Source organism: Syngnathoides biaculeatus, chromosome 23, assembly GCF_019802595.1.
Source record: "Syngnathoides biaculeatus isolate LvHL_M chromosome 23, ASM1980259v1, whole genome shotgun sequence".
In the NCBI taxonomy this organism is placed as follows: domain Eukaryota; kingdom Metazoa; phylum Chordata; class Actinopteri; order Syngnathiformes; family Syngnathidae; genus Syngnathoides; species Syngnathoides biaculeatus.
This window is the reverse complement of record NC_084662.1, coordinates 2,179,958-2,194,035: the sequence shown is the minus strand read 5'-3', so window position 1 is coordinate 2,194,035 and position 14,078 is coordinate 2,179,958. Positions and strand designations below refer to the sequence as shown.

The 14,078-nt window shown below is 41.6% G+C and overlaps 1 protein-coding gene across 5 annotated transcripts in view; it reads left to right on the top strand.

The window, feature by feature from the left end:
* The first annotated feature begins 337 nt into the window (after positions 1 to 337).
* rad51 (RAD51 recombinase) overlaps positions 338 to 14,078 on the top strand; it is a 70,502-nt gene continuing 56,761 nt past the window's right edge. The window contains exons 1-4 of one of the 5 annotated variants that reach the window (XM_061811470.1): positions 338 to 450; positions 7,091 to 7,177; positions 11,057 to 11,194; positions 13,556 to 13,673. In XM_061811470.1, coding sequence (XP_061667454.1) covers positions 7,094 to 7,177; positions 11,057 to 11,194; positions 13,556 to 13,673 — 340 coding nt within the window. In that variant the 5' untranslated portion in view covers positions 338 to 450; positions 7,091 to 7,093. The other 4 variants (XM_061811471.1, XM_061811468.1, XM_061811467.1 and 1 more) reach the window with 4 other exon arrangements.

Sequence of the window (14,078 nt, the reverse complement as noted above, 5' to 3'; positions counted from 1 at the left end):
GCTGTACCAAGGTGAAATTTTAACATTACACACCATCTCATCCTGCACATTCTACTTTGGCTTCAGACCAGACCTTTTTACTCCAAAAAAGAGAAACTCTCGTCCAGTTTCACCACTTTTTCTTCCATTATTCACATACTCCGACATTAATTAAAGCAGCAGCATTTTCTTTTTAACCTTATTATCGAGAGTAAACACAAGCAGCATACTCTACGTAGTTCAGACTGTGTGGGTGGACGGTGTTTGTAATTATGAGTGTACCCCTTTAAGAGCCGAAGGGGGGCGGAGTCAGGTAAACGTGTGTTTTTGTGTTAAAAAAGAAAGTCAGGCTGTGGTTCACTGCCTTGAGAATATCAATGTATTTCTACTCTTAAATTTTACGCGCGTGATTTTTTGTGCTCGACGGTGCATATTTGCGAGGGCGACGGCGCGCGGTCGCGCTCGTCAAACGTGAGTGACTGCGTAAGAACTACATACAAAAGAAAACGAATACACATTAAATTCATATTATACAAATACATGACAAAACACAAACAAAAAACACACCTCATTAACTTTCTGACGAAACGGAGTTATTCTTCTTGCTTTATTTGCTATTCTTCCAAACTACCACTGGATCTTTGCCGCTGCTAAACCGTAGTGTTAAGGAAGTGCACCAAATTAAGCGTCCTGACACCAAAATTGTTGAACAGGTTTCCGCTATATAAACATCCATCCTTCCAGCCATTTTCTTAGACCCTTATCCTCACAAGGGTCGCGGGGAGTGCTGGACCCGATTTTCGCTGTCAACGGGCAGGAGGCGGGGTACACCCTGAACTGGTTGCCAGCCAAATGCAGGGCACATAGAGACAAACAGCCGCACTAACAATCACACTTAGGACAATTTAGAGTGTCCAATTAACATTGCATGTTTTTTGACATGTGGGAGAAAACCGGAGTGCCCAGAGGAAACCCAAGCAGGCACGAGGAGAACATGCAAACTCCATACAGGCGGGTCCGGGATTGAACCCGGGACCTCAGAACTGTGAGGCCAACACTTTCCAGCTGCCCCTCCGTGCCGCACTACATGAGTATGAAATAACAAAAAGAATAAATTACTCTTTACTCTAATTCACCCTTTAATTCAAATAAATAAATAAATGAACAATGAAATTAACTTAAGTATTATAACTGACTCTTATGGGGGTTACACGTCCACAGGAGCCATATAAGAAAACAAATATAGGTAAAGTAAGATAAAATAAGGGAAAAAAAAAATCAACGAATAAATAATTAAATCAGCCAAGATATCAAAACTTTTTTGGAGAACTCAGTATTTTCACTACACTGCTTGGGATTTGTCTCATGGGATTTGGCTTACAAGCAGTCAGTGAATGTCCTCTCTTCATACGACTGCAATTTTGCCACATCCAACATGAAATCCTCGGTGACGTTTACTTTCCAGTCCAATATGTTTCTATTGTAAACTGTTCTTCGTCCAGTCAAAATCGCTCGTGGTGTGCCGATGTCAATGACATGCGATCGAGCGGGAAATAGAGTTATATAAAAATTTAAACTGGCCTTCCAGCAGGTTTGGTCAGACTTGTTGAACGAAGCATTGGATTTGTTTAACATTACATTGTATTTACCCATATGTGACGCCATTTTTAACGGAGTCTGCTTCCAATCGAGTACAACATCCTGTTGCCTTGAAGGTAAAACTGAGGTCTCTAATATTGGTTAGTATTACGACGTTGCTTAATGTGAGCGAGCTGGTCGTGAAGGCAAATGTAAGAACGTTGAGTGTCTCTTTCGTCTTGGGCTTAAAGCGGTTATCAAGACAATTGTGATTAAGCGTTGAGTTGGGCATTATCTACGTTCGATATTCATTGAATGTATTGTCACTACAGGCAAAATAGCAAAAACAAAACAAAAACTGAACATTAATTGGTTGTTGCAGACTTCGCTTCTGATTTACCTATGTGTGTGAAGTTTCCAAAATTTAGTGTTTCCCTTGTCAGAAATCGTTTACAACGACCCCAGCGATATAAATATAACTCTCCATTAAAGAGTATCGTATCATGACAAAAAATATTTGACTCATTGGGGTAACTCAAAAACAATAATTATATTTAACGCTTTCAAACCAGTGAAAATGCACCAATTCCTGGCCAACGTCTTAAAGGAAGACTCTCCCCCAAATTCATATGTACAATAAGCCCTCCAATGTGAAGTAATATTATTATTACTACATATATTTTGGACATTAATTGAAAATAAAGAACACATTTAATAGAAATCCAAGCAAAATCTGAACATGTGCCAGCTTTCAGAGCCAAACGAGGAAGAAACTTCCTTGACTCCACCCCTGACGTCTCCAGTGCGTAGCATTACAGAACTTTTGTTGTAGCTAAGGGAAGATTCCGACTTGTTCTGTACCAAAACTGAGTAAACGCACCTAAATTAGTCCTTCTTTAACATCCCGTGGGGTCAACCTGACAGGATAAAGCTGCGTCTGTCACAGTTGAGGCTCATTCATCAGCGGAGAAATTTGGACGCATTTAATCATTACTGGTTAATAGCCTCTTGTGCTGGTACGGTAAAGCAACAACATACGTTATGAGGCGCACCTGTTCAATCCCGGACTTCCGTGTGTGGAGTTTGCATGTTCTCCCTGTGTCTGAGTGTGTGTAAACTTGCCTCCTGGCCCTTGACAGTTGGGATAGACTCCAGCATTCCTGTGACTATCGTCCAGCTCAGAAAATGGATGGATGGATATATACGTGTAAGCACACAACACTTCCCGGTTACTATTTACGGCGATGCGTGCATGCAAACCCTACTGATTGAACGAACCGTGTTTGGAGGAAGAGGAATGATGAGTTTCATCCCAAGAACACCATCCCTACCGTGAAGCATGGAGGTGGTAGCATCGCGCTTTGGGGGTGTTTTTCTGCACATGGGACAGGACGACTGCACTGTATTAATGAGAGGCCATGTATTGTGAGATTTTGGGGAACAACCTCTTTCCCTCAGTCAGAGCATTGAAGATGGGTTGTGGCTGGGTCTTTCAACATGACAATGACCCGAAGCACACAGCCAGGAAAACCAAAGAGTGGGTCTGTAAGAAGTATATCAAGGTTCTGGCGTGTCCTTGCTAGTCTCAAGACCTAAACCCAACACGGAATGATACCGAAGGTTTCGATTTTTGTTTTACGCCTCGTCTACTCAGTCTCTAGTACAACAACAAACGACTCACTGTTATGTGCAAGCAGCATCAGACGTTTGAACGTGTGTGAATTTGATTATTTTGTTAACAAGGTGTACGTAGATTTCTTAAGGCACCTACCAGTGTGTGTTTTGGGTGACGAAGTTCCACGTCAGCTTCGTCAGGTTTTGCTGAATCCTTGTGTTGCATTCGTCAACCCAGGTTCGAATATATATGGTTTAAACGGCTACTGTCTTGAAATGGATGATTTTTAGTTTGTTATTCATGAAAAAACGTCAGCCAATATGGGCCCATGTGTTTTTTCACAACAAAACAGGATTTTGACGTTTATAGCTTTTTGTAACTCCCGCCATGTAAATCCTCCCGAGGGATTTGTTTTCGAGAAGAAGCAGGAAGTGACGTAAAGGACAGCGGCGCCCCCAAGTGGACTCGTTTGTTTCCATTAGTTTTACCTCCGGGAAGGTAGCTCGTTGTTCCTTCCTGTTAGCCAAAATTCCTGCTCATTGCATTGCTGGACATTGCTTGAACACTCAGGAGAATGGATTTGCTCTTCATAAGTTTGCAAGAGACCAGGTTCGTTGTGGCTTGCACAGGTGCAGAGGACGAGAGCTTCGTGGGTTTCCAATAACAGGCAGGTGTGTATACACCTACTAAAAAAAAAATCATAGTTTGGGGCGGACCACGTAATCTGTCTCTCATAACATAACAAAAGATCCGCGAACAAAAAATGTTGATGTCCACATCGGACGGCGTCGGGCTACTGCGCGGACGGTGGTGAATCTAAAGAACCCAGCCAAGAATGCCTCACTCAGCCGCGTGCGTGCAGTAATGTGCCCCGGCTCGACGGTGTTAATTGAGTACTGGGGTGGCGATGAACATCCCCCTAAAAGCAGCACAGCTCGGCTCCATTATATTCCACCACAGCGCCGAAAATCTGCCACACCGGCTGAGGCGCCATGTTCGGCAGTCGCGACTTCTGTGAAGGCTGCGCGTCGGGCTTTGTGGATGGGGCCGGCTCTAAAGAACCCAGCCGAAAATGCCTCACTCGGCCGCTCGACTGTATTGTTTATCGCGTACTGCGGTGGCTATGAACAACCCCTAAAGCAGCACGCATGAGCCGCGATGGCTCATTTCCGCCGCGGAAGTGGATTAGACGGAGATGCAGTTTGGCCGTGATCGCATATCATCTGAATATGGCTCGAAACAATAGTGTAATATTGCCCCGGGGGCTCGAAACAATAATGTAATGTTGCCCCGGTAGCTTCACTCAGTTGTGTGGTCTTCTCCTTTTCGAAAAGAGCTTCAGTGTCAGACGGGGCACGTTTGTCTCCCATAGTTAGGGTGCACCGCGTGTTTTCATTGGCGAATGTCCGGGTGAGGTCACGGACGGAGGATGCAGCCAATATGGCGACCACTTGAATATTGTACAATGACACTTCTGCAACTTTGCGCATGGATGACGCGTTCTCTGCTCACATTTATTTTTTCGTATAGACATTGAAGTGAATAATGTTATATGTATTTTTCATTCCAATATCTATTTTAGAATGTTTATCGGGATGACACTTGGGCTTTAATTACACCTGCATGGGATGTTTTTCGAACATGGGAAGAATTAGAAAATTCCTCCTCTTCAGTTCCTATCTCTTCCACAGAGCATTCCATAAAAACTTCATCACTGCTGTCTATCTCTTCTTGATCCCACTCGCAGTGTTTCTGATTATCTAAATCGGAAGCCATTTTCTTTACTGGGGTTGTCTGGATGTGACATCACACGGCAGCAGCTTCCACAGAGCCTCGGTTTGAAACAGCCATCAGAGGCATTCGGATTACAAAAAAGATGTGCACTTTGGCACAAATGTATTTCTTAGCTGTTGTGTTGAATTTTTAAAATATTTTTTTTAATGAAACATAAGCTACGTTTGTGTAATACATAAATAAAATATAGGTTATCTGGATTAGATCTTCAAGTTGTACGTTTCAACACGCAATAAATAGTCTGAATACTGTGTTGTAAATATAGTTTACAAATATAAAGTAACAGAAATGTAATATAGCAAATATGGCTGTATGATTAGTACTGCTGTATGTAGTTTTATAATAGGTCCCATCAAGTCATTAAGCTTCTAAATGTGTACATGCATTCCTCCTTATATTGTTTAATAGAATTCTTATCAGAAATCCACTACATTGGTCAAGTTTGAGTAATCATAGCAAGCCAACAGCCTGAATTTAGAAAAAATGGATGAGCGAGACAAATTTTCCAGATGGCTGTCAGGTGACAGTTTAATTTGGCACTAAACAAACACTCCACAAATCATGACGACTACACATCTGTGAATAAATAGAGCATAGTTTAGAAGCATTTGTGATTGATAAAATTCATGAAGTTAGAGTTTGAAGTGACAGGCGGGAAAAACATGCGTCATCATGGCGGGTGAGAATAACGTCACACAAAGGGACCTGGCCAGTTGTTTGTCCAAAAAATGTCTGTTCGTGCATCAATTTACATCAAATTTGGCAGAGCCATAGACAAATGTATAATAAAATGGCTACCGTAATTTCTGGACTATAAGCTACGACTTTTGACACATGGTTTCAACCCTCCGGCTTATGCAATGATGCGGCTAATTTAAGGATATTTTTCTAACGACCACCAGAGGCGCTCGAGCAGAAAAGGTAAAAATGAGGTGGAATATATGTGTCGAGGAAGATGCAAGTTTAATGTAACTTCGTGCTTTGTGCATGAATAAAATTAGCATCAGTAGACCCCTCATCATGGAAAATGTAAAAAGAAATGCATATGATGCAGCTGTCAAGTTACAAGCAATTGAGCTTGCCAATAAAGACGGAAACGGAGCTGCTGTACGTAAACTTCGCCTAAATGAATCGATGGTGAGACAGTGGAAACCGGAGCGGGAAGAACTGGAGCAATGAAAAAAGACGAAAAAAAAGCTTTCAGAGATAATAAAAGCAGATAGCCTGAACCGTGTTGCTGCTGTGCTGCTGCCACGTCACTTTTATCGGTACGGTTTTTACCCAGCCCTGTTAGTGCTGTGTTAGTCCCGTATTGCTGCTGTTACTGCCTCGTCACAGGCATTGTTTGGAAAGAAAAGTTAAGGTATATTATTAAAACTATGAAAACTCTTTCTGTGTACTGTCTTTGTAAATATCTTATGTTTCAGTGTGGGCACGTGTGGCTTATGTATGTACAAAATGTTTTTTCCTTTAAAAATGTACTGGGTAGAGGTTTATAATCATGCGCGTCCAAAAATTATGTATATGGATTAAAATAATGGCCTATCCCACCAAGAAGATTTTGAGCTTAATTTGTATACTCTAATCAGGTAAAATGTTTCTCATTTCATGTTTTTTTAAAAAAGTGGCACATTTGCAATTAAATTTGCGACACCTGTTCTTCACCGTCATGAATGGTGTTTGTTGGTGAGGTGAGAAACATAAACGCAGTGAAACTTTGAGAAATCAGTCATGATAACGTCCTGTACATGGCTTGGTTTTTCCATGAAAAGCACTTTCACCACCACTCAAATTGCGCAATCTTGAGTGCTTTGCGTCGAGTAACCACTTTCGAGATCAAGATCAGTGGTGGATACATGCATAACTCTATATTGACTTCTCTGACCCATCAACTGAGTGATGGGTGAGTGATACAAATAATGACTTTTGTCTTATTGAATAACCTCCCCAACTGCATTGTAGTAATTGTAGAAAAATGCACATATAAATTCATTTGAAAAATGACATTTATAATTTGCACATTTTCGGGAGTATTAGTAGTAGTGTAGTATACTATGCAATAAAAATGTAGATTTTAGCAATTAATTGTATGCCTTTTTTTTCTTCACTGGCTTTCACATTTAGATCATGGCGATGGGATATGAGGCCACGATTGAAACTGAGTTTGAGGAGGAAGAAAACTATGGACCCCAGCCTCTATGCAGACTAGAGGTATGTATGTATATATATTGATGGATATATTTGGTTTACCTGTGTGTTAGTGGTAAGTCGTATCAAAATGTTCCATTTAACGAATCTGAATATAGTAGAACAGAAATTATCAATGATTTTAAGAAGCATGACATTCAAATTAGATTTTAAATCAGCAGGTTTTTGTATTTGAGCTATGTTCCCAGTTAGGTCTTACGGTACAGTAGTTATATCCCTTCAAAATATGAATATTGCCACAGCCATATTGCCCTTCATGGGCATTTTAAATACATTTAATAATGACCACCTGTATAGTATCCAGTCGCGATAACAGCACAATGAAGGGTGGCGAATAGGCAAGTGAAGGCTCACGATGCTGCATCAATGGTTTGCTATCTTTAGAACGGGCCCGCTGGATACATGTTTCTTGGGGGCTACCTGCTTCCTGGTGGCAACATGTTATTGATCCATACTCTTAAATAGTGTTGCAAAATTCCAAATGTATTTACAATTACATTTTTAGTTATTTTAGGCTTTTCGAGGAGAAGTTGGTCAGATAAAGGATTCACTTTTTTTCCTGCTAATCAAATTTAAACTGAAAAAACAAAAATTGCAGAACCACAATAAAAGAAAGAGAGAGAGAGTGAGAGAGGAAAAAAGAAAAAAAATCCAAGTTCAATTATGTACTCTGTTGCTGTTGTCATCGGCTTGTTCGAATGGATCTAGCTGCCAGTGTTCAAGGACTACGAAACACTCCTTGAACACTGGCAGCTAGATTTATTCCACGATAATACTTTTCCAATTTAGAGATGTTTCTTGGTGAAATCTGTGGATAACTCTGGCATTAAAAGAAACACTGAACCCTCATCAAAGTGTTCCTTTAAGAGCATAAACTGAAGAGCATAAGATACAGAAGTGTTTTTTTCTGGTCTTGTAGGTCCCGGGTGCAGAGGTGGAACCTCATGACAATGCGCTTGTATATTGTCACTGAGTAACATTCACAATTGCAACTATGTGGATGGTGGACGTGTGGAATAAATCTAGCTGCCAGTGTTCAAGGAGTGTTTCGTAGTCCTTGAACACTGGCAGCTAGATCCATTCGAACAAGCCGATGACAACAGCAACAGAGTACATAATTGAACTTGGATTTTTTTCTTTTTTCCTCTCTCTCTCTCTCTCTCTCTCTCTCACACACACACACACCACACACACACACACACACACGGAGGTCCGGGATTGAACAGTTGTGCCACCGTGCCGCCTCATAAAGTATGCTGTTGCTTATACTGTACCAGCATGAGAGGTTATAACTATGCAGCTAATAACCAGTAATGATTAGATGTGTGCAAATTTCCCTGGCTGGTGAACAAGCCTCAACTGTGACAGTCGCATCTTTATCCTGTCAGTTTAACCCCACGGGAGGTTAAAGGAGGAAAAATTTGGGTGTGTTTTCTCAGTTTTATTGCACAACACGTCGGCATCTTGGCTTAGCTAGAACGAATGGTCTGTAATGGTAAGCACCGGCGACGTCAAGGGTCGGGGTCAAGGATATTTCTTCCGTGTTTGGGTGTGAAAGCTGGCACATATCCAGAATTTGCTTGGATTTTAAAAATGTTCTTTATTTTCTTTTTCAATTAATGTCCGAAATATATGTAATAATAATATTACATCACATTGGAGGGTTTATTGTACATATGAATTTTGGGGAGAATCTTCCTTTAAGATTCTGCTTTGTGGCACCCAGGACCTTCATATTTTCGCAAAACATGCTGGGATCATGTAAATAGCACTTAAAATCCATGCTTTGTGTCAATTATTTTGTGATTCATTATTTTATTTGTGTTATTTACTAGTTATACTACAGTTTGCTGTGGTGTGATCATTTTAGTTTTGATGTAACACCCTGCATGTGTACAACATCAAGGGTTGCGTCAGGAAAGGCATCCGGCGTAAAAATTGTGCCAAACATATATGTGCGTTCATCTGAGATGACATGCTGTGGCGACCCCGAAAGGGACAAGCCGAAAGAAACGTACTTAATGTATACTTACTGTATCTCATTTTCAAGGATGTCCTTTCAACACACACATATAATCACGACGGGTCGAATGAGTGATTCATTATATTCTATTCATTATATGGATATATCCATCCATCCATTTAGCCGCTTATAGTCACAAGGGACAGGAGGTGGGGTACACCCTGAACTGGTTGCCAGCCAATCACAGGGCACATAGACACACAGCCGCACTCGCAGTCACCCCTAGGGGCAATTTAGAGTGTCCAATTAAATTTCAAGTGTCATGAAATTGATGATTTTTGGTATATTATTAATGAAAAACCCACAGCCAATATGGTCCCATGTGTTTTTTCACCACAAAACATGATTTTGACGTATACAGCTTTTTGTAACTCCCGCCATGAAAATCCTCTCGAGGGATTTGTTTTCGAGAAGAAGCAGGAAGTGACGTACAGGACAGAGGCGCCCTAGTGGACTCGTTTGTTTCCATTAGTTTTACCTCTGGGAATGTATCTCGTTGTTCCTTCGTGTTAGCCAAAATGCCGGCTCATTGCATTCATTGCTGGAAATTGCTTGAACACTTGGGAGTATGGATTTACCCTTCATAATAAGTTTGCAAGCGACCCGGTTCGTTGTGAAAAATGGATTGCATGGGTGCAGAGGACGAGAGCTTCGTGGGTTCCAAATAACAGGTAGACAGTAATGTGCCCCGGCTCGACGGTGTTCAACAAGTACTGCGGCAGATTTGAACATACCCCTAAAAGCAGCATGACTCGGCTCCACCTCCTCCTTATATGCCACCATGGTGCAGAAAATCAGCCAGACCGGCTGAGGCGCTGCGTTCGGCAGTCAGTGCTTCTGCGAAAGGGGACGGGGGCGGCTCTGAAGAACTCAGCCGCGTGCGTCCATAAAGTGCCCCAGCTCGACTGTGTTGCTCAATACTGCGGCGTCTGTGAACACCCCCCTAAAGCAGGCCGGCTCCGTCATAAGCCACAATGGCTGGCTGCGCTGAGCTGCGATGGCTCATCTCCGCCGCGGAAGTGGATCGGATGGAGATGAGGTTTGGCCGTGATCACATATCATCTGAATATGGCTCGAAACAATAGTGTAATATTGCCCCGAGGGTTCAAAACAATAGTGTAATATTGCCCCGGTAGCTTCACTCGGTTATGTGGTGTTCTCCTTTTCGAAAAGAGCTTCCGTGTCAGACGGGGCGCGTTTGTCTCCCATAGTTAGGGTGCACCGCGTGTTTTCATTTGCGAATGTCCGGGTGACGTCACGGACAGAGGACGCAGCCAATATGGCGACCAGTTGGATATTGTAGAACGACACTTCTGCAACTTTGCACATGACGCGCTCTCCGCTCACATTTATTTTTTTGTCTAGACATTTAAGTGAATAATGTTATATGTACTTTACATTACAATATCTATTTTAAAATATTTATAGGGATGACACCCGGGATTTAATGTTACATGTTTTTGGGAAGTGGGGGGAAACCGGAGTGCCCGTAGAAAACCCACGCAGGCATGGGCAAGCATATGAAATGAAACCCCTTATGCTGTTTGATAATTTGCTGTTTGCCATTGACCCTTTTTTGGGTGTATTTGCACTGGATAATTGTGCTGAAATGCTGTACTGCTTAAATGTATCTGTAAGACTCTTGACTTCGCTGGTGAGTTTTCTGTTTTCCAATTGTTTTTTTTTTTTAGGTTATAACCTCCTCCACCCTGACACCCTCATTCCATCGAGTAATGCAAAAATTGACATTTATACATCTTATTTTCCACTTTGAAATTTTAGTTTTGTTGATTTCATTCTTGTAAAGGGTTTATCCCTCCCCACTCTCTCTCTTTTTGCGTTCTTTCTTTTCTCTGCAGCAATGTGGAATAAGTGCGAGTGACATCAAGAAACTGGAGGATGCAGGTTTCCACACCATTGAGGCAGTGGCTTATGTGCCGAAGAAGGAGCTGCTCAACATTAAAGGCATTAGTGAAGCTAAAGCTGATAAAATCATAGTAAGTAAGAATATGCAAACTTTGGAAAAGTGAGGCCAAATTCGAACCCGTGTCGTCAGAACTGTGAGGCAGCTATGGTCACAGTCGGTCACCGTTTTGTCCAATCTGTAAATAATTTTTTCAATTCAGAGATGAATTGGATAAAAATTTCCATCTCTTTATTAAAAAACAGGACATTTAAAATTAACAGTGCTGAAAATGCATGAACAGAAATTGGTAGGGCAACTCATGCCAAACAGGTCTGGCGAGGGAACAGACAAAAGCATGCCAAAAAGCCCCCTGTGGTGACGCAGGTCACTGGGTTCCCCTTCTGCAGCCAGGCTTGGAGGTGGGGCTTGAATGCAACTGCCGAGCCGGGCCTTCACCAATGGGGCCTGACTGGGCACACCCCAAAATGATAATGTAGGTCCCCCTTCCTAAAGCTTCACCACCTGTTGGAGGAGCCGTCGAGGTCAGATGTGAGCTGGGTGTTGGCCGAAGGCAGGGACCTTAGCATTCCAATCTGAGCAAATTCTGAGAGACAGTCAGATTCAAGTCCATTGCAATTGCATCAAGGTTAGGGTGTGTTGATGACACAGGCATTTTAGTACATTCGAGGTGGTGACGTTCTATACATTGACGCAAATATTCTACTGATCCTTCATGTTTTAGTTTAATGTATTTTTCATCACCAGCCAATTCCCTGGCAATTTTCCACAATTAACTATGACAGTGGAGCAAACACGACCTTGTGGATCTTGTTTTGTTTTTTGACTGCAAGAAATATTAACGAGTTGTCACTTGCCACCTACTTCAGCTGACAACGCCTTACATTAGCACTTGTTAGGTTTCTGACTGTCCACTGCTTCAGTTTTTAGGGACTCGTTGCATACACTCGCACTTTCAGACTTCAACCCCTTTTTGTACTGCGGCCCCCTTTGGACAGGTGACCCCGCCGTTCAAAGGACTCAAACCTACTTAAGCCAAGTGTGGACTCAAACCCAATAGATTTTTAGAACCCAATTTTATTTCCTTACCACAGCAAGGTAAAATCGATGCATAATTCTTGTGGTTTATACACAAGCTCATAGTGGTTTCTTGTCTAAACTGCACCTAGATCTACTGCCCATTTGTCTTACACTGTGAAGAAAATAAGTATTTGAACACCCTGCTATATTGCAAGTTTTCCCACTTAGAAATCATGGAGGGGTCTGAAATTTTCATCATAGGCGCATGTCTACTGTGAGAGAGATAATCTAAAAAGAAAAATCCAGCCCAGGACTACACGACAGGACTTGGTCAATGAAGTGCACACCTGGGCCTCGTTCCATGTCATCATGGATGATACAAATAGTACTCCATGTACGGTATGGCCTCTGTCAGATTGTTGCCACATGCCTCGTTCTTGGACTCTCCTGATTCCGTTCCTGCTCTCCCATGTACCGACCCCTGCCTGCCTACTGACCTGCCTCTCACGCCTGACTCTGTTCCTGCTGCTCCCGTGGACTGCCTGGTTGATCCCCGACACTGGACTGAATAAAAACGTTTCCCGAACCGCCTCTATGTCTCCTGAATTGTGCATTTGGGTCCAATCCCGTGTTCTGGTTGTGACACTGACTGGTCAGTGTTTTTTTGTTGGTTTTAAAACCACAATTCCTTCTCAGCTTTAATTTTTAAATGCTACAGTTGGAAGATTACATCATTTTATTCCAAAAATATGAGCCTTTCACCAGGCTAAAGATGAAACCCATTAATCTAGGGACAGAGCCCTGTACAACTGCTCTTCAAATGAGTTGACAAAATAAATTAACATTGTAAAGAGAAATTATACGGGAAAGATGCAAAACAGTTAACTGCTAATGACTAAATTAGTCTGGTGAGGGTTAAAATGAAAAAACAACTATCAGTTGCCATCTCTACAAGCGGAAGACAATAAAGGAATAGCTGACGACTTGAACACCTCATGGATAGATTTAAAAATGACTTTTTTGCACCCCACATCCAATTGTATCAGCATTACCACATTACTTTACCAGGTAATCTTTTTTGCTAAGTGACTCTCCAAAGTGTTTTTTGTGTCTCAAAAGTTGTCTATTCTATTTGAGCGACTCCAACTGCTGAAGATATTTTTTTTTACATTCCTGTTATATGGAGGATTCTGAAATAAACAGTATTCTAGTTTATTTAATTAAGACAACTATGAAATATCTGACCAATCAATAAATACAGCAAACATACTTGCTGCAGATTAGACCTATGTTCGTTTTCTACTGTAACAGGTTGTCTATAGATTATCAGATTGTCGAGTATATATTTTATGAAGCTACACACAATAACATTCTTACTCATGTTGCTAACAATTGAATCACTTCCTCTTTGCAGGTGGAATCTGCCAAGCTTGTACCTATGGGCTTCACTACAGCGACTGAGTTCCACCAGAGAAGAGCAGAAATCATCCAAATATCTACAGGTTCTAAGGAATTGGACAAACTCCTAAATGGTTTGTAATTTCTGATCTGCAAAGTTTCTTCCCAATTTCTTCATATACAGTGGTTCCTTGAAATTGGAACCTGTTCAATCCAACGTCAGTTGTTGGATTATACATCTTGAACACACTTTTTTTTTTTTCCATGAATCAGAATCAGCATTAATGGCCAAGTATGGAACAACACACAAGGAATTTGTCACTGGCAGTCGGTGCCGCCCTGGTACAACATTCAGAACAAACAAAGAACAAACCAGCCAACAAGAACAAAAAACAATAGACATTCAGTTAATGGGAACTATCCCTGATAAGAGTCACAGTTGTGCAAGATGCAGATTTTTCTTTATTTAGAGCACTTAAGACTGCATCAACATCCCATATGTTAAGCTTATACAGAGTGCCTTTACCCATTCGCAGTTC